Here is a 27755-nt window from a genome sequence, read left to right as displayed (position 1 = left end):
AAAAATATTTCACATATTCCATTCCACAGTTCTCAGATTTGTCATTCTGAATTCCATTATAATATTCCATCTAATTCATAGCACAATAATCTGTTTAGGCATCCAGTGGCCTTCGGAACAATTTCCAGTACTGTAGACCAGAGCTACAACTTTATAAAAATAGGTGACTTTTTTCCTTTTTAATTATTACTATTAAATTATTGCTTGCTAAAACTGATATTACCAGGTCAAAGGCTATCAGTATATGGCTTCTGTCACTTATTGCAAAATTGCTTTTCAGAAAGGCTACGGCAGCATGTAATTTCATCAGTAATAACCTAGAATATACCTCTTTGTCCACAGCCCACTTTACTCTAGGCTTTGTCATCTTTATTTATTCATTTTTCTTTTACTACTACTAGTTTAAAATTTCCCCTTCTTCAATTATCAAGACAGAAGATTTTTTACAAAACTCTGTGTTTCTTGGCTATTTTTTCCTCTTATTTTTCTATGCATTTTTTTTAATAAAAATTTTATTTTGGAGTAATTTTAGCTTTACAGAAAAGTTGCAAAGATAGTACAGAGAGTTCTACCCTTCACCCAGCTTCCCTATATGTCTTTTCTTACATAACCATAGTATATTTGTCAAAACTAAAATTAACATTGGCACAAAACTTAACTAAATACTTTATTCTGATTTTATGTTTTTCTTCTAACGTCCTTTTTTCTGTTCCAAGATGTTATTCAGGATACCACATTTTTTCGTCCCTATGCGCTTTTAAATTTTAAAATTTATTCATTATTATAACCTTAAATATTTTTCTCTAATCATTTTTTCTCTATTGTGTGTCACTTCCATATGAAGGTGTTCTAATTTTTCTGTATATTCAACCTTTTGTAGATAATTGCCTCTCGTGCTTCATTTGTCAAGAAGGCAACTCCTTGCCATTTTTGGGTGGTCAGCTAACATGCATTTCTAAATTCCTGTTATTTTACAGTCTGTTCTCTGTGCTCATCCAATTTTAATCCCTTAAAATTCTAATTTAGCTCTATAACACTTATTTTCTCATGGCATGTGGTACATTGCTGCCCAAATACTTGCTTAGGCTGGTCAAAACTAAAATAAAATTTTATAGTTAATTGTAGAAAATGTAATGCTTTGGAAAATATGTACTAGTTTCTTACAGTTCTTTCCCATCCTTTGTGTCACTCTGCTTGGACTTCTGTAAAGGAGATGTTCTGCCACCTCGTGGACAATGTTGAAAATTACATCTTTAAAGAAATTTGCAAAAGCTACATTTTGTTTGGAATCATTGAATTTCTTATAGCTGAAGGTGATGCTAGAGATGATCTAACAGGCTTCTTTTATAGGTGAAAAAAAGTAAGTCCCAGAAAATGTGAGGTAAAAACTTCTAGGGTTACACAATTAGTAGTGGAGAATGCATTCGAAAGTGGGTGTCCTGGGCCTCTGACACCCCCTCCCTCCCCCATCCCACTGTCTTCTTTCAGTGAATAACAAATCATTTTAGGATATTTGTGAGGAGAGGTTTTTAGAACTGCATTTAGAACACTGGTTTGTGAAATCCGTAATACAGGAACTGGATAAGGAAAATTATATTATCCCAAGCATTAAATTTTCTGGGTTTCAGCTTCCTTGTCTGTAAAATGGATGTGTCATCATCTCAGAAGTCACTTATAGTCTGAGAAATTTTAAGATTCAAAATGGAATGTAGTAATTCTGATCTGTGGCATCTGGAGATAAAATAGTACACCCCGATCCGTTGTGAAATCTGGAGAAGGAAATGAGTAATTTGCTCTGGAGTACTCTCCAGGACTAGAGACAGGCTGCTGGCTCTCTCTGCTGAACACAGTCTGCCTGTGCCCTGTGCACAGGTACTTACATGCAATTTTCCTGCAAACACAAGTCTTCACTTTTATTTCTTCCATATTATAGTTAAAAAACAGATGCTCTGAATAGGTTAAGAAATTCATTTTATCGCACAGCTAGTAACTGGTGGAAGGCTCAAACTGAGATGCATTTGACTCAAGACCAAGAAAGTGTTGTGACCCATTCATTCCCAGTCATTGCTTCCCTAAGCTGAGTACTTAGGTGGAGGTAGCAGAGATGTTGGAGGCAGGCATGGTGAGGGAATGGGAGTGTCACTGCTCCATGACAGATGCTCCCTTTCTTTTCACTGTCACCCGGATTCATGTGGCCCAGTCCTTTGCAGTTGCTTTCACACTTTCCTGCACATGTTGGCAAATTCAGCTGTGCTGGGAAAGGACGAGGGAACTGCATTTCTGCTAAGCTCTCAGATGATGCTGATGCCGCTGTTCTACAGGCAAAAACTTAAGTAGCAACACTTACAAGTTTGAAACCAATCACCGAGGCATCATTTTCGTGTATCTTCTGTGGGGAAGTAGACATAGTCTTTCTTCACAAACCTTCCAGTTCTTTTATGGCCAACTTGCAACCAGTCCTCAGCTGCTCACAGATTTTTTTATTCAAACACCGGATTTTGTGAAGGCTTCATTTGTCTCCTTACTCTATTGTTATAATCTGCCCCAGATGGAGAGAAAGGGGAAGGAGATGATACAAATCAGTCAATTAGGTTTGGTAGAGGAACTTTCTGAAATGAATGGTGAGTGAATATGAGATTCTGATGTTCATCCGTGAGCTCTATCTGTACCCTCCCTTGGTTCCTACTAGCATAGATTTTCATGAAGTAATTAGCGGCTGGCTACTGACTAGATTAGCACTGATAGATAAACAGGAAGTGAGTACGGAGTATATTTTCTCATTCAGATTTATTTCTGGTCTGTGTAGCAAATTCATTATCATTACTTAGTGTTTATATGGGATTTTTTTGTCTGCATGTAGTTCTTATAATTAATTTTTATTCATGTGGCATGGGTTTTTGTTTTTTCTTTCAGAAATCCTAATCTGTCTGAGAAGTTTGGGTTTGATTTGATTTCTGTTTTAGATTTGTGAATTACATCAAAAACATTTATTGAATGCCTAAGGCTAAAGGAGAGGCTATGTGCTGTTATGATTAAGAGCATGGACTCTGGACCCAGACTGCATGGGTTCAAAGCCATATGTGCCAAGTGCTTAGAACTGTCCCTGGCACATAATGAGCATTCTTTATGCATTAGCCATTATTATTATTCCTATTACAAAGAAGAATAGATGTGTCCCTATTTCAAGGGGCAGGCAGCAAACAGGCAAATTCAGTGCAGTGTGCTAAATGCTGAGCTATTGTGTCGTGAATGGAGGCTATGCCAGGGGTGGCTCATGTGGTTTCCCAAAAAAGGATGATGCTTAAGCTAATGAGTGTACTTGCATTGCAACAGAATTTAGTGATTCTCACCCTTTCTGTAAATGTAAGTGCAGATGATTTAAAAATAATTGTATATGTAATTTTGTGTTCATTTTCAGCAAATTCTTTTAGGAACAGATCCATTAAGATAAGGCCTATCCTTATTTGTCCAGTACTGCAGGTAACATTGTATTTGTTATCTAATCCTATGTACTATGTAACAAGCCACACCAAAACTTGGTAGATTAAAACAGACATTTATTTTACACACAATTTTGTGGAATTTGAGAGGGGTTCAGGAGTGCAGTTCTTTTCTGATCCACTGGGAGAACCTGGGGCTGGAGGATCCACTTCCAAGATAGCTTCTTCACTCCTGCGATGGGCTGCTCAGGGCTTCTTGGCCTCTCTGTCTTCATGTGGCATCTCACCCTCAAGGGCCTCTCCAAGTGACTTGAGATTCTCACAGTGGCGGTCTCTGGGTAGGCAGGTGTACTTCCCAAGTGGTGTTTGGCTTCTAAGGAGCAGGAATTTGAGGCCGCCAGGTGAGACAAGGCTGTTTCTAGAAATGGCACCACATGACTTTGGCCATATTCCTTTGTTCAGAGAGCTCACAGCCCAGACCAGGGGTGGAAACAGGGCGCCATCTCTCGACGGAGAGTGGCAGGGTCACTTTGCAGAGATCACATAGGCTAGGAGGCTTTCTTGTGGCTATCTTTGGGACATACAGTCTGCGACAAATGTCATTCATTCCAACACTTAAATCACTCAACGAAAATGCCCTTAGGGAAGGGCATGATTATTAACACTGTCGAATCAAGAAACAGAGGTGCAGAGCCAGTGATGAACATACCAAGCCTTGGAAGAACGCATGGCTTTTAGGTTGACATTCACCAAGAGAAGATAAGGACCATCTCATCCAAGCCTTTGGAGAAGTGGAATAAGCACAGAGAGGCAGTGTGATCTGCCTAAGAATGCACAGCTGTTCTCAGAAGAGCAGGGCCTAAAGCCAGGTGTCCTGACCCCGCTCCAGCATGGTTTTCCACTGAGCAGAGCTGATGCTCTCTGCTCTTGAGCTGTTGGCCTTGGATGCTCATTTGTCTCCTAGCTCAGAGGACAGGTTTTATGTTTGTAAAACTGTTTCCCTCCCTTTATTTGCCCACACAGCTAGACATAATGCTGTACTCCTGGTAGAACCCTGGCTTCCTTTCCCTTATTAACTTCTGGTCACTAAACTTGCCTGAATGAGCAGTCAAGGAATTAGCAGCCATATGAGCCCTAGGGACTTGAAGGGTGCTGTTGGAATGAGATGCATTGTTACCCAGATGTTGGCAGCTGCGCCTTGTGGTGGCAGATGCTGGAAAGGCTGATTAAGGAAAGGCGGGCTTCCCTCTTCTCCTGAAGGAAGACAGCAGGGAACAGGTGAGGTGACAGGCAGTAGCCAGCAGCAGTGGCGGAGATGGGCATCCTGAGGATGCCAGACCAGCAGGTCCGTGAACATGGCTCGGTGGGATGCTATCAGAGAATTCTAGGCCATCAATAGTCACAGGACAGAGCGGCCTCAGGCAATGGTAGCAGCATTGCACTCATGTAGCGGGGCTGGGTCCTCCGGGAAGGGCCAGCTGGTCAAGACCTGAGGATCCTGAAGCTGGCATGCCAAGGCTGCCTGGAAAATTGCCAACAGATGTTAGGCCTTGTTCTCTTGGGGCTGTTGACCGAGAAGTTAATACCAGCACCAGTACTGAGGTTGTAATACAAACATGTCTTATTTATTTGCAGTTAATAAAATTTATAAAGAAATTATGGTTCCTCCTACAGCCCTATTAGAATAATTCCAATGCTGAGCCATTTTAGGTAAGCCACGCCATCCCTTCACTGCTAGGACTCCTATTTAAAATCTTATCAAAGAGTGAAGCCACAAAGATCTGAACCTGAGTTCTTCCTCTGCTTCTGGCTCTGCTGCTTATAGGAAAATCATTTTGGTGGTCAGGCTCCAATAGTTTTAGTCTCTAAACTGATACCTAGAGTGACAGCTCTCAACAGTTGTAATGAACTCATCCAACCTTTAATATGGCATTTATTTATTCAACGGCTATTACATGCAAGATGGTTTGAGGTCAATCAGAGTGGGGAGGGGAACAAAAGAAAATAATACAGCAGAGAAAATGGTAATGTCATTTAAGAATGACAGTTACAATGTTACTAGAATTAAAGAAGGAAAAGATAACTTGCAACTGTACATGGGATTTCACTTGCTTCATGTTAAAGGCAGTGTTTGAGATCAGTTCACTAAGCAATAACACATTAATAATTTTAATTGACAACCAAAGTGTCAATGGACGAATGGATTAAAATGTTCAGTACCACACGTCTTCCTTCCACAGTGCCCATAGTTGAACCCAGGCTGGCCTCAGCCTCCAGAGACCTGGTTGAAAGATTTGGGCTTTCGTCATCAGGGTCTCTATACTAGTTTTAAAAAAATTCCAAAGTTCTATGTAAATATTAATTGGCTTCAAAGTTGTCCCATTTCACAGGAAACTGTTGCTTGTCTGCTTGCCCCGTACATTGGTCTGCCACTTCTCCCCAGTGTTTGCAGTGATTTTTAGAGGGTAACAATGATGATCAAAAAGGAAAGTTGCAGCGTCCTTGGCCTGCTGCCTCCTACAGCGTGGGGGCACTCAATGTCAGAGTAAGACTACTGATAAATGATGTAGCACCGATAAGACATTTTCCCAAAAACCTTTTTTAAAAAATTTATTAAAAAGTTAACATGGCGAGGGAGAGGGGATTGACACAGGAAGCTGAGAGCTTTCCCAGTGGCCCACAGCACCTTTTGGCATTGCATTACGTGCGGAGCACCTTCCCATTCCTCTAGAGTTCTTTGTGGACCTCTTTCTGTGAAAGATAGAAAGTCTGCAGAGAGACGCAGGGTGGCAATGCTGAATAACTGTTTGACAGGGTGCTGATGTGCTTTTGAAGCTAATCCTCTTTCCCACCAGAGTAAGCTGTGTAAAATTAAGATAATGTGGCCTGGCTAGCACTGGGCACACTACATTATTAATAAGTGAAAATATTCTGAAGCCATAAAAATTATTATTTCGTGTCCTCTTTTATGCGCTCAAATGTGAACTGCTGTCCTCTCCTTCAAGCTGTAAAGGCTCTTCCCAAAGCAATTTTTAAAATGGTGTGGTTGAGGCTCTAATGCATTGTCATGGAATAAGTTTCACAGACATTGCATTTTGCAGACAGAATCATCACCTAGATACAGGATAAACCTAGCAACTCTGGTTTAGTCATCTTTGTTGAAACAGGAAGATCACTGGGGACAGCGAACTCAACATACTGTTTTTAAAGCTCTGCCCCGGGGATAAGAGCCCACAGGCCCCTTGGTAGAGGATTCCATGTTTTAAAATCTCTTTTCCTGAAGAAGTTCACTAATAACGCTCTCCAGATTCTCCTCATAATTCTGAGGCCCCATCTCTTGCTTGATACCCTATGTAGAAGGAAAACTTTTGATTGGCATCTGCCCACACTCATTCATAGACTTCAAGATACCCTTTTCACAGCAGCCGACATAGAATCTTTAGTGTAAATCAGCCGTGTGACCAGTGAACTTGCCTTCGGTCTTTTTCCAAGACTCCTGTAAGGGAAAACTGCAATACCATTCACACTTTCGGGGAGTAAGAATGGTTTCCCAGTGGTGAAGACATCTGCTGCTCTTCTGCAGGAGTAGAAGTGGCATCCCACTAGCCTGGCTTCTTGGCCTGGACGTGCACAGGCTATTTACTCAAGCTCGGAGAAGAGTGTGGGCTGTGAATCTGATGCTTACTGCCGTAGACCAGGCTTTTGTTGGCATTCGAGTGTCTCCAGCAGCAGAAGTTCCCTTTTGTGTAAAATGTCACTGTCTCTCCAGGAGAAATTTCTGTGTTTACTGTTAGACCATGATTATTTCAGTTGCTCTGTGGTGACTCTGAGCTGTCCTTGGGTTGGGACTGCTGGGAGGTATTGTGATTGGGAGTGTGACTAGGGGGGTTTGACAGGTACCCTAGTTGGACATGTCCAGTGTCAGGTTTAAGAAGTCCCTCTTCCATCCTCACCCTTCATAAAAGAGCCACCATTTCACGTTATGTAAGAAACAGTCTTTTGTGGAAGCTTTTGAATTTTTTTGAATAGTTCAACAAAACCCTGTGTTCTATACTTGTCCCTTATTGCTTAGATGAGTGCAGGAATGGTCCAAATCGTACTCTCCAAAGGCTCAGCGGGCCTGCTCTGTGTCCAGAGAGTCCCGTCTAATGAGCAGGTCTTTGTAGCACAAGCATCTCCATGGCCTGAAGCTCAGCGTCAGGGTTGAGATGGAGAGACATCATGATTATGAATTGTCTAGATTCCACTGGCACCTAGAGAAGAAATTAGCACAAAGCTCTGCTTGGAGATTCAGTTCTAGGGCAGGACTCTGGATCCAGCTGGGTGCCCAGAGTATCGGTCAGGAAGCAACTGGAAAGCCCAGATGAAGGACTGCAAACATAGCAAGGGCTCAGGTCGCTTCTTGATCCAGGTGTCTCAGGACCCTGGAATGTAGGCTCCAGTCTGTAAGCCTGTGTCAAAGCCCCACCTATAAGTGAGAAGCCAAATAAGGATTGTATTGGGCACTAGGCAGAAATTAGCCCCCCAGAAGGACAGGCCCTTGGGTCTTACATAATACCTGATCCTGCCACCCCCAATTACTAGCTAAATGGATATTTTTATGTGCTTTATATCATTAAGCATGGCCTAGATCAGGATTCGTTGATAATTTAGAGCTAATTAAAATAATAGCTCACACACTGAATACTTACCACATACCATTCTAAGCACATTAGATGTATGATACCATTTGTTGCACCCGATGTTTCTTAGGACATAAATACTGCCATTGTCTCCATTTTACAGGTTAGAAAGCTGAGCCACAGGGCAGGTCAGCCGTTGCCCTGTATCACTCAGGAATTGAGTGGAGATCTGGGACTCAAACCTGGACACTCTGACTTCAGACTCCAGGTTATGTGCATTTTGCTAAAGTAAAAATGGCTGTGCCAGGCTCCCTGCCAGGTTTGGCACACACCCTCTTGAATCCTCACCAGCAGCTGCAAAGTCAGGGTTGTCCCTCCAAGGATGTCAAAACTGAGGACACAGCCAGGACTCCCAACCAGATCAGGTCCACTCTTGCCACCATACCTTGGTCTGTCTCCATTTAACACTAAAGTTATTGAGCACGAAGTTCGTTTTGGGCCCTCTTTTTGGGAGTGGGCCTTCAGGGGTCCACAGAACAGGCTGGTCTCAGATAACCTCCTTTAGATTGAGCGTTCCTGTTTATAGAACAACCGCTGTAGAACAAAGAATAGCGGGATCAAGACTAGGCTTAGGAGCCAGCTGGCCCTCAGTTGTGCCACTTTGCTGAACTTTACTGAGCTTGTTTCTTCTTCTGTAAAATCAAGATAATAATCTACCTTGAGGATTAAACCTCGGTTGAAACTCTAAGTGCCATTTATTTACCGTGTGACATTGACATTCAGCTAAGTTCTCTGAACCTCAGTTTCTAGAATATAAAATGACAAATGTAGTTCAGACTTTGTAGGGTTTGGGGAACGTGTGCTATATGCTGTACATATAGCATGTAGTATTTGGAAAGTGATCCATAAATGTCAGCACCCTCCTTCATGCTTTCTTTGCCAAATCCAGAATTTTAATTTTATATGTAAAATACTAAACATCGAGTAAGCACAAGGTAAATGGTCACTGCTAGTAAGGTGATGATGATCGTATGTGAAGATGTCTAATGTGATATGCCTGCAAGTTTGTATTTAAATATGAACATATACATTTGAAACATTGGGCTACATCTCTTGGCTGAATCCACCTCTGTTCAACTTTTCCATTGATAAAAATAGGCCTCATAATGCCAGCCTGGACAGGAAATGACTAATACAATTAACTGTTTACGTGCTAAATCACAACCTGGAGGCCTGTCTCTCTGTCACACTAGCGATGAATCTCTGAGAATCATTGCCATTATGATGTTGAACTGGGCTCCTCTCCTTGTATTTTTGGCTCATCAGCCTTCAGTGGACTGGTGATTAAAAACAGGAGTAGATTTCTTCCAGAGAACTAAGCTTCTTGTTAGCCAACCCAAGCATCCAGTCAGACTTAACGTTTCTCTCTGTAAATTAGTAAATTGACATTCTGGATTTTATTTTTATTTTTTGTTTATTTTTATTTATTTTTAATTTTATTTTTAAATGTATATAAATTGCTTATAACATGGTGACGAGTCACCCTCCTCAGCAGATTAATGAGAGTCATTGTGGACCAGGCATTATAAATGATTTGTCATTGCCATGGAGCACTGGCCTTTCTTTAGCGGCAGAAAGCCTTTTGTGTAAGAGAAAGAGCAGGACTCTGGCTGCCCCTTGGCCCCTCCCACAGGTCGTCCCTGAACCTGACAATGCTAGGCCATATCAGAACACAGCAGTGCATGTGGAGAGAGCACTGGCATCAGCTGATTGCAATTGTAGTTCCTCTGTTTCCATGGAGACTCCTTACCTTCCGTTATCTGTTGCCAGGTGTTGGCGGTTGGGGTGGGAGGGAGGAGGGGAGGAAGAAAGGGAGATGGCTCCCCCAGTGGACTGTGCGCACAAGGGCACCCAGAGCTCTTCTGAGCAAATTGGTGCCTGTGGTGCAGGCTTCCTCCCATACACCTCTGAGAAGTCTCAGGATCAGCCGGAAGCACTGGACCTTGATCTGGGGAGAATCTGAAGTCCTTATTCCCTGTTCCAGGGAGATTTCATTCTCCTCAATGTGCTCCTGGCCTCGAATTCTCTGGGGCCACTTTAGAATGCAACCAGACCTCTGGTATCAGCCTGGTGTAGCTGCGAGTTCAGGTTTGTGGGTGGAAGTGTGACTATGTGCACTGAATTTCTGGGGAGGGGTTGTAGGTCCTCTCTGAGTTCCCCCGGCACAGAGTGAGGGAGGTATGCCTGCCTCTCTCTCTCTGTCTCTCGCCCAGGAAAACCGGCACCATTGCCACCCCTAGGCGGCAGCATGGCATGGCGATAGCGATTTTTCAGTTCCACCACATGCCAGCTGGTTACCTTAAGTTTATGCACCGCTGTATTAGTCTACTTGGTCAGACATAACAAAATACTGGGAAATTTATTTTCTCAGTTCTGGAGGCTAGAAGTCCAAGATCAAGGTGTTGGCAGGTTTGGTTTCTCCTATGGCCTCTTTCCTTGGCGTGTCCTCACTTGGCCTTTCTCTGTACGCACAACCTCCTGGTGTCTGTTCCTCTTCTTATGAAGACTCCACTGCTATTGGATTAGGCCCTCCTTATGTGCTCATCTAATCCTAATTACCTCTTTAAAGGCCCTATCTCTAAATACAGCCACGTTGGGGGTTAGGGCTACAATATATGAATTCTGAAGGGACACAGGCCATAACATCTACTTCATATATTGCCACATGGGTTAAGTTAATTGTATACGACATGTGAAAGAATTTGGTGTGCGCGCGCACACACACACTTGCCCCAGCAGCAGTCGGGAGAGCAGGCAGGCGAGGAGATGGCTGTCCTAGATAATGCCTTGTTTATAATCAGCCTGTAGTGCCTGGCACATTGTGAGCATTACACGGATGTTACCAATTATTATGACTATACTCTTTGTAGAAGAACCTGTCAGCATAGAATGTTAGCATTCTACTTTTCCAGTAGGGTTGTCTTGCTCTGAAAAAATAGAAAAGGGAAATTTTAAGTAAATGGCACTAGTGGGCTCAGGGCCCCAAAGGGCCAGGCATCTTGTTTTCTGCCTGAATGCTTACCATGTTGCAGGCAGTCAGAGTTTGGGGGTGGGTGCAGCAGGAGCAGCTGAGGTGCTCATTGGAGGTAGTATAGGAATGCGCCCTGGGTCTTCCCTATTAATTATTCAGAGTGGCAATGACCCCGGCCGAGGTCATTACCACTCTGAATAATTAATCAGGCTGATTTGCTACTTCAGCTGGATGGAGAACTGGGTCAGGCTCCACTCTAGAGTCCCCAGGCACCTCTCTGACAGAGCCCACCGAGATGCTGGATTTGGAAAGCATTTTAGTGTTTCAAAGAAATGCAGTAGCAAATACAGCCTAAATTTCAGTCTATGTTCGTGATAACAATGATCTACCCCCCTCCATGTAATGACCACAAACCCAGTTCACTGAGGACTTCCTCATTATGGAGGTGATGTCCAAGGATGGTATTTTGAACCTTGAAAAGCCCATGCGTGTTTAGAACAGACTCTGTGAAAGTCATTTGAAGTCATAGCCTTTGCTTACTAGCTGCTTTATTTCTTAGCAAAATCCAGGCAGTCAAAAGACCTGCCTCTGGGCAGAAATCAGGTCTGTCATGTCTCTAATGCATAAAGTAACTGGGAAATGAAAGGGCAGAGGGCTGTTCTTAAAACTTAGGGAAACATGCTAGAACACAGGTTTTCAAATATAATGAATGTACCTGATATAGCTATGTTATTCTGGCCACCAGTATGAAATTAAAAAAGAGTACTCTCACTGATCATATATGGGTTGTATGATTATTAAATAGATCCTTCTACATAGTCACATATAACAAGAATACATGTTGTGGGGTTTTTTCCCACCTGATCCTAAGTACAGATATGAAAGGTCTCCACAGAGCAGCTCTCCGTAACTCGAGCAGCAGCCAGGATCGCTATGTCCTTAGGATCTAGGTGAGGCAGACTTCAACCCTAGTCCCACGTCCTGAGGAAGTCCATGGGTCGTCCCCAAAGTTCTACCCTTTTTTGTGGGGGACATATACTTCTCTTGGGTTGACTTCCTGTTCTCCACTCTGAGACGTTTGCCTGTTGCTTTTTCTCTGTCAAGAATCTCCCCCGGGAGGATACGCCCTTCTCCTTAATTCCCCCAGTGACGTTAACCATCTCTTTGTAACAGGCTTCTGATGGAGCATTAAGGGTGATGTCAAGGGTCTTTCATTGTGTCCAAAACAGTTCCTGGTTTTTAAAACTGGGTACTGGACTCTTCATCTTTACAAGTCATTCAGACACACCTGCCCTCCAGAGGTTGTGCTTCCCCAGAAGCTGTGCAGCCTTTTCTCACCGCCCCCTCACTTCCCTTTCTTACTCATCTTTTCTCTTTTCCCCTAAATTTCTGATCGTGTGACCATTTTCCCCATTTGCTTCTCACGAAAGAACTCTGATGCCAACTAGTAAGCATCTTCTACCCCAGTCCATGTACCTGAGTGGATGTCTTGATAAGTGAGTTTTCTGGTATCTAACCTCCTTGGAATTCTTTTAAAGTACTTCGTAGTCTCAGAGCCTTTGGAAAGCTGTTGGAAACACTAGACCCTCTTCCCGTAATAGGCAAACACACACACAATTTTGGATATATTTTCAGGACATATAGAACTTCCTGGAGCCCATTCACGCATCTCCCAGGTCCTCAGAAGGCCCCTTATCTCTTCCTGCCCCAGCTACCCTAGGTGTATCCTTAGTGACACTTGATCACTAGTTGGAAAAACAAAACAGGATTGACTGGCTGCCTGTTAGCAGCACTCATCAATCCTGACACATTTTGCAGGGATCAGGTATCTTGAGAAAATCACGGCCAGCTTTTTTCAACCATCCTCTTTGGGCTAGGCCTTATCAATGTACTTAGCATAAGCTATCCCACTAATCATGCCAGTACCCTGGGAGGTCCATACCATTATCCTCACTGCAACAGATGAGGAAACTGAGGCTCTCCAAGGTTGAGTAACTTGACTCTGATCATACCACCAAGAAGTAGCCAACCTGGGCTTTGATCCCAGGTCAGTGACTTGTTTTTCCTGCTGTGCGCCACCCCCCAGCTCCCACATACCATTGTCCTTTACTCATCTTGGTTCATGTTGATGGAACTATATGACCTTTGCTGTGGCAGCCAAATGAATATGCCATTCCAGTTTTTTTAAATACTACTCAGAGCAGAAGATTTGTTCTGTTGGGTTTTTCGATGTGTCTCCAGTACGTGGCATATAGTAGGTATCAGTATTTGTTAAATGAATGAATCCATCCATCCTTCAAGGCTCAGCTCAATACCACATTCTTCAGGAAGCTGTCCATAACTCCCTTTCTGTGAGTTAAAAAACTCCTTCCATGCGCTCCCAACATGCATGTGTGCCTTTTTCCCCTTATTTCACCTTGTCGTGTTATAGATCCCCACTTTGTGCCTACTCCATTATAAGCTGCTCCAGAGACCTCTGCCTGACTCATCTCTCTGTGTCTCCAGGAACTAATAGGTACTCAATAAATGTTTATTGACTTGAATACACAGTTGTTATTGTGCTGCAAGATAATTAGGCTTAAGTGGTAAGTAATCCCTATAAATGGGTGTTAATTAGGATTATGTTTGTAATGCTAGACCAAACTATAGTTTTTATCAGTGAACTTTTAGTTTTTTAATATCTGTAGTTTAGTGTTGCTGTCGATTTTAGCAACCCTCTTGATGACATTTGTGTCATCCCTCAATAGTTATAAAGCATTATATAGTTACAATTCATGGACATTAGCTCTCATTTAAGCACCATCTGTGATGCTGTGCACCAAGGCTGGCTCACCTGGATAGAGGTGAGGCTCACACCCTACTCTCCCAAAGCTTCAGTTCCCTTGTCTCTCCCCTCCCACACCCCACTTCATGGTCCAGGGATGAGGCCCCCTAGTTTTCTGCCAGCATGCGCTTGTTTTGCTTGCCCTCCTTAAAGCTCTGGGGAAGGAAAAACTAAAGGCCCATGGGAAAACAAATAATGAAATGAGACAGTATCCTCAAGCCAGAGAAAGAGAAGAAAGTGAACATTTGCTGGGGGCCAGCCACTTTACCTTCCTCACTTTCTTTGGGTATTCTGGAAGCTCTGTGAGCCTAGTAGTATAATCATCCTTCAACTGAGTAAACTTAGATTCACGGAGGCTGAGCACCCGCTGACGGGTATATAAGAGTTTGAACCCAGGACCATCTGCCCGTAGAAACCAAGGCTCTGCACTGTGTTCTTTCTACACATGTTATAGGAACAGGTTCTCTCCAGGCAGACATCTCCATTAAAATACGACTCAAAGAAATAGAAGTTGCAAACTTCTATTGTTGTGTGTTTCCAGCTAAGACATGTCAACTTGATTCCAATGTGGGAGAAGAAAGAACAGATGGGAGAGAAGGAAGCCTCAGGCCAAGAACTCTGTCCCTTCTAATCCAGCCGTGACCCTGGTCCCACTCTATGCTCATAATAAGTAATGACAGCAGTAGGAGCAGCAGCAAACTCATTTATCCCAGTTGATCCTCACAACACATGATAGGCTATTGTGAGGCTGGTATTTTTAGTATCTACATTTTATGATGAGGAAATTAAGGCACAGAGAGGTTAGCAAACTTGCCCAAGAACACAAATCGTAAGTTGGCAGTCCTGGTATATGAACCCAGATTTTACCTTCAGAACTAGTCTTAGGAACAGCATAACTTGGGTAAGGGAAAGGGGCCATCTGTCCACAGCAGTGGTTCTCAAAATGTGGTCCGCAGACCAACAACTTCAGCATCACTTGGGAGCTGGTTAGAAATACAGATTCTTGGACCCTACCCTGACTTACTGAAATAGAAACTGGGGATGGGCCCAGTTTTCTGTGTTTCACCAAAGACTTCTGGGTGCTGCGTTCACACCTACCACGATCCACAGTATCCCCTCCGCATGCTAACTTTGGCTGAAATCCGTTAAACTAGAGAAGTCTTTAAAATCCATACATAGAAAAGAGTTAACATTTATCAATAATAATAAACATTTTGAATTCTTACTATTTCTAGGAACTATGCTAAGTATTTTACCAGCATTATCTCATTTAGTCCTCACCACAATACTATAAAGTATAGGCACTGTTGTTATTCCCATTTTATAGATGAAGAAGCTGAGACTTAGAGACCTAAACTGACATGTCCAAAGTTACTAGCTGATAAATAGCAAAGTTATGACTTGACTCCAAATCTATCTGAGGACACAGTCCATACCCTGAACCGTTATTCATTTTTGCCCTTTTGGTTAAGAGCTATTGAAGAATGAGCATCAAGCAAAGTGCAAGTGTTGATCTTTATTTAGAAATTGGAAAATTATTTTTGAAGGCATGTTGATTAAATAAATACTGAGCTCTTCGCATACTCTGAGACGAGTGATTATTCCCAGAGCTGATCAATAAGCATTGATTCCCATGTTGAAATGATGATGGTTATAAAACTTCCTGACCACACGGGGGCAGCACCAAACACTGCTGGTTGCTTTTTGCTACTCAGTCCTTTGGGAGAAAGCAGAGCTTACTCCCTGGTGGAGCTCGTCATTCCCCATACATCCGGTTCCTTTTATTTTGGTTGGTTGGACTGGTGGTGAAGCTTTTCAAATCAGAATCTAAATTACAATAGCAGGATTGTACATGAAAAATAGCTTAAAATAAGTTCATTGTAATATATTTAGGGCTCTTGTTTTATCTTTATCAGCATGACAAACAATATACTTAATATACTGTGATGGGGTTAGTTAGCCATTTGCATTTCTTAGCCACCAAAATACCCTTGACTTTTAGTTAGCTGGTTTAGTTTTAAATCCACATATTCTTGGACTCAAAGGACAAAAACCAGCCAGTATGCTTTTTTTACCTTCCTTATTATTAATAAATTCTTTTGAGTATTCACAGGCTGTGGATTTTTTAGTAGGCAAATAGAGAAAGTGAGAAAAATGTGTACGTGGCTTCTAGTTTTAAGAGCATACGACCATCCCCAGAAATGCTAGTTTCTTAGAGTTCAGTTCCCCCACCCAGAATAGCCAGGGTGCTCTGCTCATAGCAGCTGCTATGACTTTGAACCCTCTTTCCACTCGGGCATATCTCAACGTCCTTTCCAAGCCTATTTCATTACCAGAGGCAGAATCCACTGGAATTTTGACTGGAACGACTGTAATTATTTATTATATCCAAACTGAGACACTTTAGAGAATAAAAGGAGCTCCTCTTGTTAATCATTTTTGCCAGAACAACAAACATAAACCAGAGCCGTCCTGGGGACAGTTTTGAAATGTCTGGTCACAGCTAATTACAAACCCCGTTTCATTTCCCCCTTTGTTGATTCCAGTGAATGTTTATGTGGCACTGTAACTCATTTGCTCTTTTATTCAAATGTTCATTGAGTGTTTTCTGTGTGCTAGATTCTCTACCTATATTACATTGTTTTGTCCTGGTGAAAACCCTCTGAGGTAACTATTGTTATTCCTATTTTCACAAATGAAAAAAAAAATAATTGGTACTTTGTAAATTATTTTGTACCTACCCAAGATCACAGTACCAACAAATCTGAGAGCTAAGGTTTGAATCCAGGCTCTCCCTGCTCTAGTGCCATATGTACTCAAAACTTTATTGACATCACTGACTGCCTTTTTGAGCCTTCTTTGTGGGCCTAGCCCAATCTGACACTGGGCATCCAGTAAAACCTCAGGTATAAAGCAGAGTGATTAGGAGTGGGAGCCAAAGTTAGACTGCCTGGGTTTGAATCCTAGGTCCACCACTTAATAGCCTTGTGCTTCACTCACTTCCCTCATCTATAAAGTGGGTACAGTTAACTTAGTGTCAACCTCAGAGGGTTGAGATGAGGATGAAATGAGTTAAATACCTTTGACATTTGAAGAATTCCTTGTTTGCTGGGTCAGGTGATACAATTATTTTGTGCTTATTTTCTGCCATAAATGTTCTCCAAATCAAGAGAATTTCTGTTTCTTTTTTGGGGGGTGGGGGTTGGGGAGTTGGGGGATGGAGCTGGTAGGTAACAAGATGGAAAGGGGTTAGATTGTGGCATTATGATTTTACTGACTAGGGACTCTGCTGGGAACCAGCATGGGAGGGAGGGTAGTGAACTTCCTCGTTTTAGTAAGACCCACAACTTGATAGGTCTGAGCTCATATGTGCCCTTTCCCATGTCCTCCAGGGAACACTGGAAGGTGTGCTGTGGTGTGCACCTGTGACACATCTCGTGTGTGTACCTGAAGAAACACTGTTAGTCTGGGGCTAAGGAAGCAAAGCTGCAGAGGGGCAGGCAGACCAGCAAAGAAACATCTCAGCTGCTGACCAGAGGCCAGGCCTCACTTGCTCACATGCCAGCTCTGTGCCTCCAGGCGCTCTCTTCACCTTGGAGCATTTGCACTGCAGCAGATAGACATGCACACGTAAAATGTGAGGGCGTCTCCCAGAACCTCTCCCCAGGAGACCGGGTCCTGAGGAGCTTCTGCAGTTGTCACAAGGATGACCTTCTCTTTTTGGTGTATTTGTAAACAGCCCATGTGCACCCTCAGCGTATGGCAGCTGTGCTGCTCCAGGTGGTTATGCAGGTACCTCAGTACTTCCGCCTCTGGGACGTGAGGATCCACGTGCACTTTGCTTAAATAGATTGTCCTTGGTATTTCGGTGTGTTCCCCACCCCCCGAGAAAATGCAGTTAGCAACTGGGGAAAGAGGTGCCCAATCTGGACCTGGGGGCTGAGATGGGGAAGGTTGAACTAGACCACATGTCATTTTATCATGAACTAGGTCACTTTGGGACAGTTTGCTGCATTTCTTTATTTAAAAAAATATATATATATATGTTTATTTAAATTAGTTTCAAGTATGCGATACATTGGTTAGACATCTCTATAGTTTATAAAACAATCCCCCCAATTGCTCTGGCCCTCCATCTAGCCAGTATATTAATGCTAACTGCATTCCCTTTGCTGTGTTCCCCATCCTCATGACCAACTATCTACTAATTTGTACTTCTTTAACCCCTCACCGCATTCTCCCAGCCCCGCCTCCCATCCTCTGTCCGTCACCAAATTGTCCACTATATTTGTGTCTGTTTTTGATTAGATTGTTCTTTTTGTTCCTTAGATTCCTCATATAAGTGAAATCATATGGTATTTGTCTTTCTCTGTCTGACTTCTTTCACTCAGCATAATAACCTCTAGGTCCATCCAAACCATAACTTCTTTATTCAATCATCTGTTGATGGGCATTTATGTTACTTTCATATCTTGGCTATTGTAAATTGTGCTGCCATGAATATTGGAGTGCATAGATCTTTACGAATTATTATTTTGGTTTTCTTTGGATAAATATCCAGAAGTGCAGTTGCTGGGTCAAAAGATATATCCATTTTTAATTTTTTGAGAAACCTCTAGACTGTTTTCCATAGCTACTGTACCAATCTGCAATCTCACCAACAATGTATGAGGGTTCCCTTTTCTCTGCATCCTTGCCAACACATGTTATTTTTTGATTTATTGGTATAGGCATTCTGACAGGTGTGAGGTGATATCTCATTGTGGTTTTAATTTGCATTTCTCCGATAGTTAGCGACTTTGAGCATCTGTTCATATATCTGGTAGCTATCTGTATTTCCTCTTTGGAGAAGTATCTGTTCAGATCTTCTGCCCATTTTTTAATTGGATTGTTTGTTTTTTTGTTGTTCAGTTGTATAAGCTCTTCAAATATTTTGGATATTTACCCTTTATTAAATGTATCATTAGCTAATGTCTTTTTCCATTCAGTCGGTTATCTTTTTGTTTTGTTGATGATTTCCTTTGCTGTACAAAAACTTTTTAGTTTGATGTAGTCCTATATGTTTATTTTTTCTTTTGTTTTCCTTGCCTGGGGAGATATATCTGAAGAGAAATTTCTGTTAGTAATATCAGAGAGATTACTACCCATGTTTTCTTTTAGAATTTTTATGGTTTTGGGTCTTACATTTAAGTCTTTAATCCATTTTGAGTCTATTCTTGTATCTGGTGTAAGAAGGTGGTCCAGCTTCTTCTTCTTCTTCTTCTTTTTTTTTTTTTCAAAAAAGCCACACCCAACACCATTAATTGAAGAGACTGTCTTCACCCCATTGTATATTCTTTACCTCCTTCATCATATATTAAGTGAGTGTATATGTCTGGATTTATTTCTGGGCTCTCTATTCTGTTCCATTATTCAATGTATCTGTTTTTATGCCCGTACCATGCTGTTTTGATTACTGTAGCTTTGTAGTATAGTTTGATATCAGGTAGAGTGATACCTCCAACTTTGTTCTTCTTTCTCAAGATTGCCGTGGGTATTTGGGTTTTTTTTTTTTATGGCTCCATATAAATTTGAGGATTATTTGTTCTAGCTCTCTGAAAAATGCATTTCTTCATTTTATTATGAAGTTCACTTTAGGAAACTTTACAGGATGCTTCTGGAGAGTCGTCCTCTTGGCTCCTATGGAAATGTAACATCTTGTCTGCCTCTCCTTTCATGGGAAGGTATTCTCTTCAACTGATGTGCAGCTAGGAGGGACCCCAGGCCACAGAGCGGGGTGAGAGACCCCCATTCCGGCTACCTGTCAAACTTGGCAGTGGACAGCAGGGCAGATGCTGTAGCTTAATTGCCGTTACATGTCCCAAGAATTTCTTTTTTATACATCTTTGGATTTTTTTACTTGTTGTAATATGCATATAATACTTTTCATATTTAAAAAAAATTGAATAACAGCATTAAAAAGGAAGACAAGGAACATGATCTCAAATAAAATATCTGTAAATGATAAAAGAATAAATAGAACTTGTGCTTTAAGGTATCTCACAAGTTTGTCCATTCTGTAGGTTTCTCAGGATTTGGTGCTAATAACTAATGCTAGAGGACCTGAGATCTATTAGCATGAAAGCACATTCTCCCCACACACCCCCCCCCATCCCATTTTCCTTCATTTCTGGGTATTAGAGAATACATTTGCTTTATTGTTTTTAGAAACAAATGCCTAACATGGATTTAATTCATTCTCTCTCCTATTATCGTTTTCTAAGTGCAAGTAACAGATCTTGTGGAGATTAAATTTCTTCCTATAAAAAAAACTGCCTTCTAATAAATAAAGGAGCTAAGAAATTTTTATGTCTATTAGCCCTTTAATTTTACTTTTAGTAATCTGCTCTAAGAAAAAAGTCTGAACACACATACAGAAAGTTAAGCAAGAAGATATTTATCACTGTGTTTTTTAATAGCAAAAAAAGTCACAATTTAATTTTCCAACAATAGAGGATTAGATGATTAAACATTGATGACTGAACATTATGTAGCAAATACTCTTTAGGCATACCTTATAGAGGATTTTAAATTGATATAGATTGACCTGTGACCAAAGAGTAATTTCTTGTTCTCTGACTTTGTTCTAGTGTTTTGCGGTACGCTCTCTGGGGTGGGTAGAAATGGCAGAGGAGGACCTCGCTCCTGGTAAAAGTAGCGTTGCTGTCAACAACTGCATCAGGCAGCTTTCTTACTGCAAAAATGACATCCGGGATACAGTCGGCATTTGGGGAGAGGTAAGTAACACGTGGAAAGAATTAATGGCAGACTTGGTTATATTCCTCTGTGCTTCAGGAAATCCCAGAGCTCTGTGGGACATGGTAGTGTGGGGCACTGCAGGTATTTATCAGGTGCATTTTCCCATAAAGGCAGGTAGTGTAGGCAGGATGCACCCTGTGATCTACCTATTAGTACTGCCAGGTTCCAGTGAGAGAATGTTGCTGAGTGTCTAAGTGACAGGGTCTAACCTGGTATCCCCGAATCCCCAGGGATCCGTAGATGGACTTTAGGGCAGGGGTCTCCAACCCCTGGGCCACGGACCAGTACCAGTCCGTGGCCTGTTAAGAACTGGGCCACACAGCAGGAGGTGAATGGCGAGCGAAACATCATCTGTATGTGCATCCGCTCCCCAGCACTAGCATCACCACCTCAGCTCCACCTCAGATCATCAGATATTAGATTCTCATAGGACCACCGGTCCCTGGTGCCAGAAAGGTTGGAGATGCTGCTTTAGGGCACAGAAACCCCTTAAACTTGCATTCAGAATTGTTTGTGTCAGGATATAAGAGCAGTTTTCCAGGAAGAAGACACACAGCTCTCTCAAAGTATATCCTCAAAGAGGAATGTGACCCCCACACATACACACAAAAATGTTGATGCCCTGCTCTGAAAGTTGTCAGATGATTCTTTTGTAATACGTTCTTCACTTACAATCTGAAAATCAACACGATGTGTGCATTTTGGAATCAATATGTATACATTCTTTCTCGCTTTGAACAAAGTAATTCCATTTCGAAATGTTAGTTGAGATAACTTCAAAAAGGAAAAGAATACGTTAAAATACCAAATTTGTATAAAAATCATGTGAAATAGAAAAAACCATATTCCTACCGTGCTCTTGGACCTGTAGAACAAGCATCTTGGGAACATCTTCGAACAGTGCTACAGGAATCCACTGCCCTTGATCCCTCGCCAGTTAACAGGGCCTCTGTTGCCTTTGGGAGGACCAGCGTGCTTTCTAAGGTGAACTAGCCCCAAAGAAGTATATCACTCAGCTCAGTGAAAGGGAGCTTGACCTTCTTATGGGTCACATCCTGCAGGGCATGTTTAACATATCAGGTAACAATGTCAGCCAAAACAAGTCTGTCAGAGTCTAATAGTACCTGGGAGGTGTTTGCCATGAGCAGCTGCACAGAAGCGGGGTGGGGGATTACCCAATGGGTGTCGTATGGGGAGCCACTCCCTAGTGGGTCTGGCTGAAGATCACCTTTCGGCTCTAGTCAGTGCTCGATTCCTGGTGGGAAGGGACACAGAGGAGAAGAAGGCACCGAAAATCTTCAGACAGCTCTGAGTTATCCCAGAGCACATCATCTGGTTGACCCCGGCGGACTCGGGACCTGCTCCACTCGCAGTTCCCAGCTCTCCATGGCTCTGTGATCGTGCAGCTCCGAAGCACTGCCGCACAGCATTCTCAACTAAAGGCTGGAGGAAAGGAGCCCAGACTTTAATGGAAGGGCGGAGTGGGGACAGCAGCCCATCACCGCATCTTGGCTCTTCATCTTGGCTCTGCCAACTGTTGCTCGGCCACCAACCAGTTACCCAACTTCTATGAGGTGCTGGGCAACTGAATTTCTCTAGGACCTGCAACTCAATAATGGTTAGACTGCAAACTGATTAATTAAGAATTGGCTCTTTGCCCGGGGTCTGGACATGGATACAGCTATGACCTTGAAGTGTACACAGACAAAAGCTCTATCTCGCAGCAGATGGAATGAGCTACCATTCTCCAACAAAGACATTTGGGGATGCTATAGGTCTGAGGTGGTAGGTAGCCTTTTGCTCCAGGCTCTGTGGAGTCTGTGCAGTACAACAGCCTGCATAAGCTGTATTTTCTGCCAGGGCTCTTATCTGGAAATGGCTTTCCTACCTTTTGGTAAGATTTCAGATCATGCTGCATCTCAGTCATAGACTCTCAGCTTAAACACTGGCCAGCAGAAGCACTGAAAAACCCTTGTCTGCCACCTAAGCAGCAGAGCTTGTGTTCCCTCTGAGAACCTGGGATGGGAACCCGAAACATTCTTCGAACCATTGCAGAGAGTAATTTTATGTATCCTGCTTTGGAATTGAAGACTCACCAAGAAGACTCACTGTTCTGCCCAGCTAGACCTCCCTAGTTTCAACAACACAGCATCAAACTTGACCATGACCCTCAGGAGACACAGTCTTTCGGTGGTACAGCAAAGTGTAATAATTTCTTAAAATTATCCTTGAGGAATTCCTCAAGCAAGAGGAATAAAGTTGAGTAAGTCTAGCGTTCCTGCTGTCAAAGAGCCAATATGTATGGGGAGACAGAAAACCAAAAACTGAGTAGCGATGTAAGAGATGAGAAACCTTGGCCTCCCCTTACGTTGGTATTAACACAACACCTATGTAGCTAAAGGCATCACAGGTTCTGTGTCAGACCTTGCACAAGTGATTTAACCTTTTAGCCTTGGTTTCCCCATCTGCTAATTGGAAATAATAACAAATCAAGCTCTCAGGGCAAGCTGGAGAGTTCATGAGCCAGTGCACCCTAAGCATGTGGCATAATATCTGAGATGCGATAAAGTTACATAAACGTTAGCTGTGGTAGTACCAAGAAATGTCACAAAGCTGTTCTACTATCTGCCAGCCAGATCACACAGACACAAAGTGGTGTAAAAGTTGAGAAGATATGGACGTTGTTATGGGTCTGGAAAGGCTGTCCGGGGGATGCCCAGTGAGGGCTGGCCAGGGATGAAGGAATGGGGAGAGAGTTGTTATGAGAATGCCAGGCATGGAGTTAGTAAGCGGCCAAATTCTCCAGGGAACCTGCCATTAACTTTTTTTCTTAAAGATTCAGAAGTGTAAATAAAAATGAGAGCTAGCTAGAAGGCGGGCTAGGGACACTTTTTAGAGGACTTGGAGAGGGAGAGAGAAATTGGGTATGTGAGGGGAATCTGAAAGATTTATGAATATTTTAGTTAGGAGTGACTGTTTCCCTCTCAAGAAAACAAATTATAGACCCAAAGGGTGGCTTCTTTTGATCGTTGAAATGACATCCCTAGATAACCACAAACTAGAAGGTGTGTAGCTTCGTGCGGAAGATAACATGTTTTCTTATTGATTCCAGGGGAAAGACATGTACCTCATCCTGGAGAACGACATGCTCAGCCTGGTGGACCCCATGGACCGCACTGTGCTCCACTCACAGCCCATCGTGAGCATCCGAGTGTGGGGCGTGGGCCGCGACAATGGCCGGTGAGTGCCCTGGAGTGATGCATGGGTCACTTGTCACCTCACCAGGTGCCCCAGTTGTAGCTCAATACCAAAGTGTGGTCTTGCTGTTACTGCACTTCACTGAATATACAACTTGACAGTAGACTGTTTTTAGAAATATAAAAAACTGAAGCATATTTCTGTTTCCCTGCCTCGTAAACCCTTCACACTACTTCCCTTCCTGATGTTTGCGCCTCAAAGCTTTTGTCAGCTCTGGATCCTGCCTTCAAGTCTGCATATTTCTCTTCCTGCTCATCTTTATCTAAGTTCTCAACTCACCCAGGCTCTGTGAGCCCCCACCTCCCACCCCCTCTTTTCTGCAGTCTGTTTTAATCTTCCATTTCATTCCGTTGAGTCTCAGCCATTTCAGGTGCCCTACTACTGGTATTTTCCTCGTAGAGGGCTTGTTTGAAGGGAGGGGTTATATAACCTTCAGTCACAAGCTTTAGATCATTAAGTCATCATGATCAGGAACTTTAGTGGTTTGAAGCTGGCTGAACTCTTTTAACACCTGAAACATTTGGTCATATAAAATTCCATTCAATATATATTTTTCTGAAATTCTGTTGAAAATTTGTTATGTACAGAAGTGTTTCTTACTTAGCTGTGTTGTGAATTTTCTGTTCTCCAGAATGACTGGAAACAAGAAAGTTCTGATTTTCAAATACATATCTTAACTAAAAAAGTGAGTTATCTCAGACATCGCCCTTGGATATCATTAAGTAATTGGGCTACATTAAATGCATTAACTTTTAAATTACAGTTGACCCTTGAACAACATAGGTTTGAACTGCCTGGGTTTGCATATGAGTGGCCCCTAGTCATTCAAACCCATGGTGTTCAAGGGTCGACTATATTTTTTATCCATGGCTGGGAATCCGAATATGTGAAGGCCAATTTCAGTTATACATGGATTTTTGACTGCTAGGGTGGTTGGCGCCCCTAACCCCCACATTCTTCAAGGGCCAACTATATAATTTATCTTTGGTGATTCTCAAGGCACCTGAGGATGTGCTAGCATTTAGGGATGAGCTATAGGATGATTAGTTACTGCTTTGTTTAGAATGGACAAGAGCATTGCAAAAGTGGAATGGAAAATCCCAGTGGGTGAAAAGTGGGTGAAAATCCCAGTGACAGAGATGGCTCTTCTTGTTCCATTCTCAGACATTCTGGTTTATTGGATTGTGTGGTCCTCTGGAGGGCTCTGCCTTGGCTTATGCCAGCTTGTGTCTACTAAGACTGGGCATCAGTGATTCAGTTCCAAGTCCTAAGCCAGAAAGGAAATGGATGTCAGTTAAAGGAACAAGCATTTTTGCTGGAACCAAGCTGGAGTAATGGTTAGCATAAGAGAGCTGAGGTGTCCTCTGACTGCTAATTGATTAAACCTTCCTGGGAACACAGTTGTGTCTTTGAGCTTTTGTAATAGAGTGTTGAATGGTGACACCTGGACTAGGTGCTTTGGGGAAAACGAGTGGATAGATTATGTGTACACACCTGTCATTTGCTTGCTTGGCAGAGCTGTAGCTCTAGAGTTGATGTGTGGAAATGAATTGGTTAATTTTACAAGGAAAATACCTGATGGTGTTTGCTCATTATTAAAAATGTTTATCCTTGATGGAAGGGTATAAGATGCTTGCTTGATCCTTCCCTGATTCTTGTCCTTCAAGTTTGTTTTAAAGTTAGGAGCCAAGGTGAAGATCATTATATACATATATAACTAGTTAAGTTGTAAGTGAATTTCACTGATGAGGTGTTCAGCCTCCCCAGCTTTTTAAAGTGAGGCCAAATGCTACATGTTCAGGGAGAAAACAACTATTCAAACTCCAGCTGACAAAATGATTCAAGCTCTGAGCCTCAGTTTCTCTTATACATACAAAGCATATGTATATACGCCTATGTATATGTATAATAATTGGCACTGTGATGGAGGCATGATGAATGTTTAATGAGTATTAGCTCTTAATTTGTTAAAGCAGCAGACAGTAGCAAATACTATTACGTGGTTTTCTTTCAAAGACAGGGTTGGGGTGTGGGAGAGGGCCAGACCTTAGGGAGGTTTCAAGAATCAGTTGATACAAAGGCCGAAAGGCTGTTCCAGGCACTATGAGTTCAGTTGGAGTTCAGTTGTCCTACAAAGAAGGAAGAGGCCCCCACCCCCTGCCCCGCAACGATGTCTGTGTAAATTAGGTTACATGACCTTGATTATGTTTTTGAAAAGTGGGCTATGTTACCCCTGTCTTAAACTTCTTTTTCTTACTCAGTGTTGGCAGATAAGTGTAATTTAGAAATTCACGCAGGGTTCCACGTCAGCTGTCAGGACCTCAGCAAGCTCATGGAGTAGTTGGGGGCCCTTGAACTGGATTGCTTTTGGAAGCAGTAAATTAAAAAGTAGGTTTGCCAGTGAAAGGTTCTATTTCTTCCCATTGGTCCCCTCAGTTTTCATTCCCTAAAAGAAGGAGCCTTTGTATTCCTGCCTTAAAACAACAACAACAAAAAACTTTCTTTTGATTCTTTTTTTTTACAGCAATTTACAAGAGCAAATTCAATTTGTAATGCTGCAAAGGAAAGGGGTTTTCGCTTTGCATGAATAAAACATAAAAGTGTTTCATTTTGCTTGTGAAACCAAGCCTATTTTACATTCCCTTTTGTAACTTCCTTTGCTGAGAAAATGGAACCTCTTAGGGGATTTCTTGATGTGGTTCAAATGAAGAAGAAATGTGTGTATACCAGAGGCTTGAAGGGCACAACCATCTTTCTTGAAATTCAGAGTGCTTCACTAAGCCACGTAATTTCAGAATTTATAAAGTTATTTGGGGTTTAGTATTTCCTCAAGGCTTTCAAATGGTTTTGATTTGCTCTGAAGAAATTCCTTACCGAGTAAGTTTACTTTGAGGAGGTGATCTAGCCCCACACTGATCCCCAAGGTTAATCTGGAGAAACCTTTTATTAAGAAGGAGTTGCAGTCACATCACATATTGATTTTCTGGGGGGTGTTATTTCTTGCTTGATGGGACTGAAGTTTTTGTCTTGTTCCTCAGGGCATTTACATTATTGACAGGCAAAGGGCGGCTACCTCTTCTCTCTCTAGGCTATTCTGAACTTTGGTTCCTTTTGATCACAGTGAGATGCAAGTGAAGGCTCTCAGACCTAGAGATTGGTAAAAGGGGTTTTCAGATCCTTGTATTTCTAAACAAAGGCAGCGCTGGGGAGCACCCAGATTGACCTGCTCTGCCCTGCCCTCGTGAAAAGGAGGCCGTCCTTCTGGGTATAAATGGCTCTGGGCTTTAGAGCCAGCATTTTGTCCCCAGTGACGAGAGCAGAGGCTGTAGTGCCACCTCTCATCTTGCCTCTGTGGGCCTGCCAGGCTGCCTTTCCTGGATGGCGTGGAGGGATTTCAGGAGCTCATACTGACTCCTGGCCGTGGTTCTCTTTTTACTCCCGGGAGCCGTGGGAAGAGCATTCTCCCTGTGCTTTATAGAGGAATCAGAAGCAAGCAACATAATTTCTGAGCACAGGGACTTGTAACAGGGTCTCTCTTCTCCCTTGTGGCATGTAAGAGTCCATCTTCTGGGCACACAGATCCTTGTGTACGTTGCCAACAGGTAGTAGAGTGTAGTCATCCCACCTGTTTCTCGTGAGAAAGGAAAACGGGAGAATGGTATAATCAGAACATTTCAGACCCCGTCAGTGGGATTTCCCCAAGCGGCTTCCATAGAGTGGACCACAGAGCACGATCAGGTAAAATGCTCAGAGACTCCCTGAGGGGAAAAAAAAACCTTTTA

At 42.5% G+C, this 27755-nt stretch overlaps 1 protein-coding gene across 21 annotated transcripts in view; it reads left to right on the top strand.

Moving 5' to 3' along the window:
• APBB2 (amyloid beta precursor protein binding family B member 2) overlaps positions 1 to 27755 on the top strand; it is a 350239-nt gene that overhangs the window by 252935 nt on the left and 69549 nt on the right. For all 21 annotated transcript variants that reach the window (XM_025040257.1, XM_025040263.1, XM_025040261.1 and 18 more), the window contains 2 exons: positions 20547 to 20693; positions 23828 to 23955. In XM_025040257.1, the coding sequence (XP_024896025.1) occupies positions 20547 to 20693; positions 23828 to 23955 (275 nt within the window). The remainder of the gene's footprint in view (positions 1 to 20546; positions 20694 to 23827; positions 23956 to 27755) is intronic.

The sequence above is a fragment of the Pteropus alecto genome, unplaced genomic scaffold (genome assembly GCF_000325575.1).
Source record: "Pteropus alecto unplaced genomic scaffold, ASM32557v1 scaffold57, whole genome shotgun sequence".
Lineage (NCBI taxonomy): Eukaryota > Metazoa > Chordata > Mammalia > Chiroptera > Pteropodidae > Pteropus > Pteropus alecto.
The sequence above is the reverse complement of the archived record's forward strand: the minus strand, read 5'-3'. Positions and strand labels throughout refer to the sequence as shown.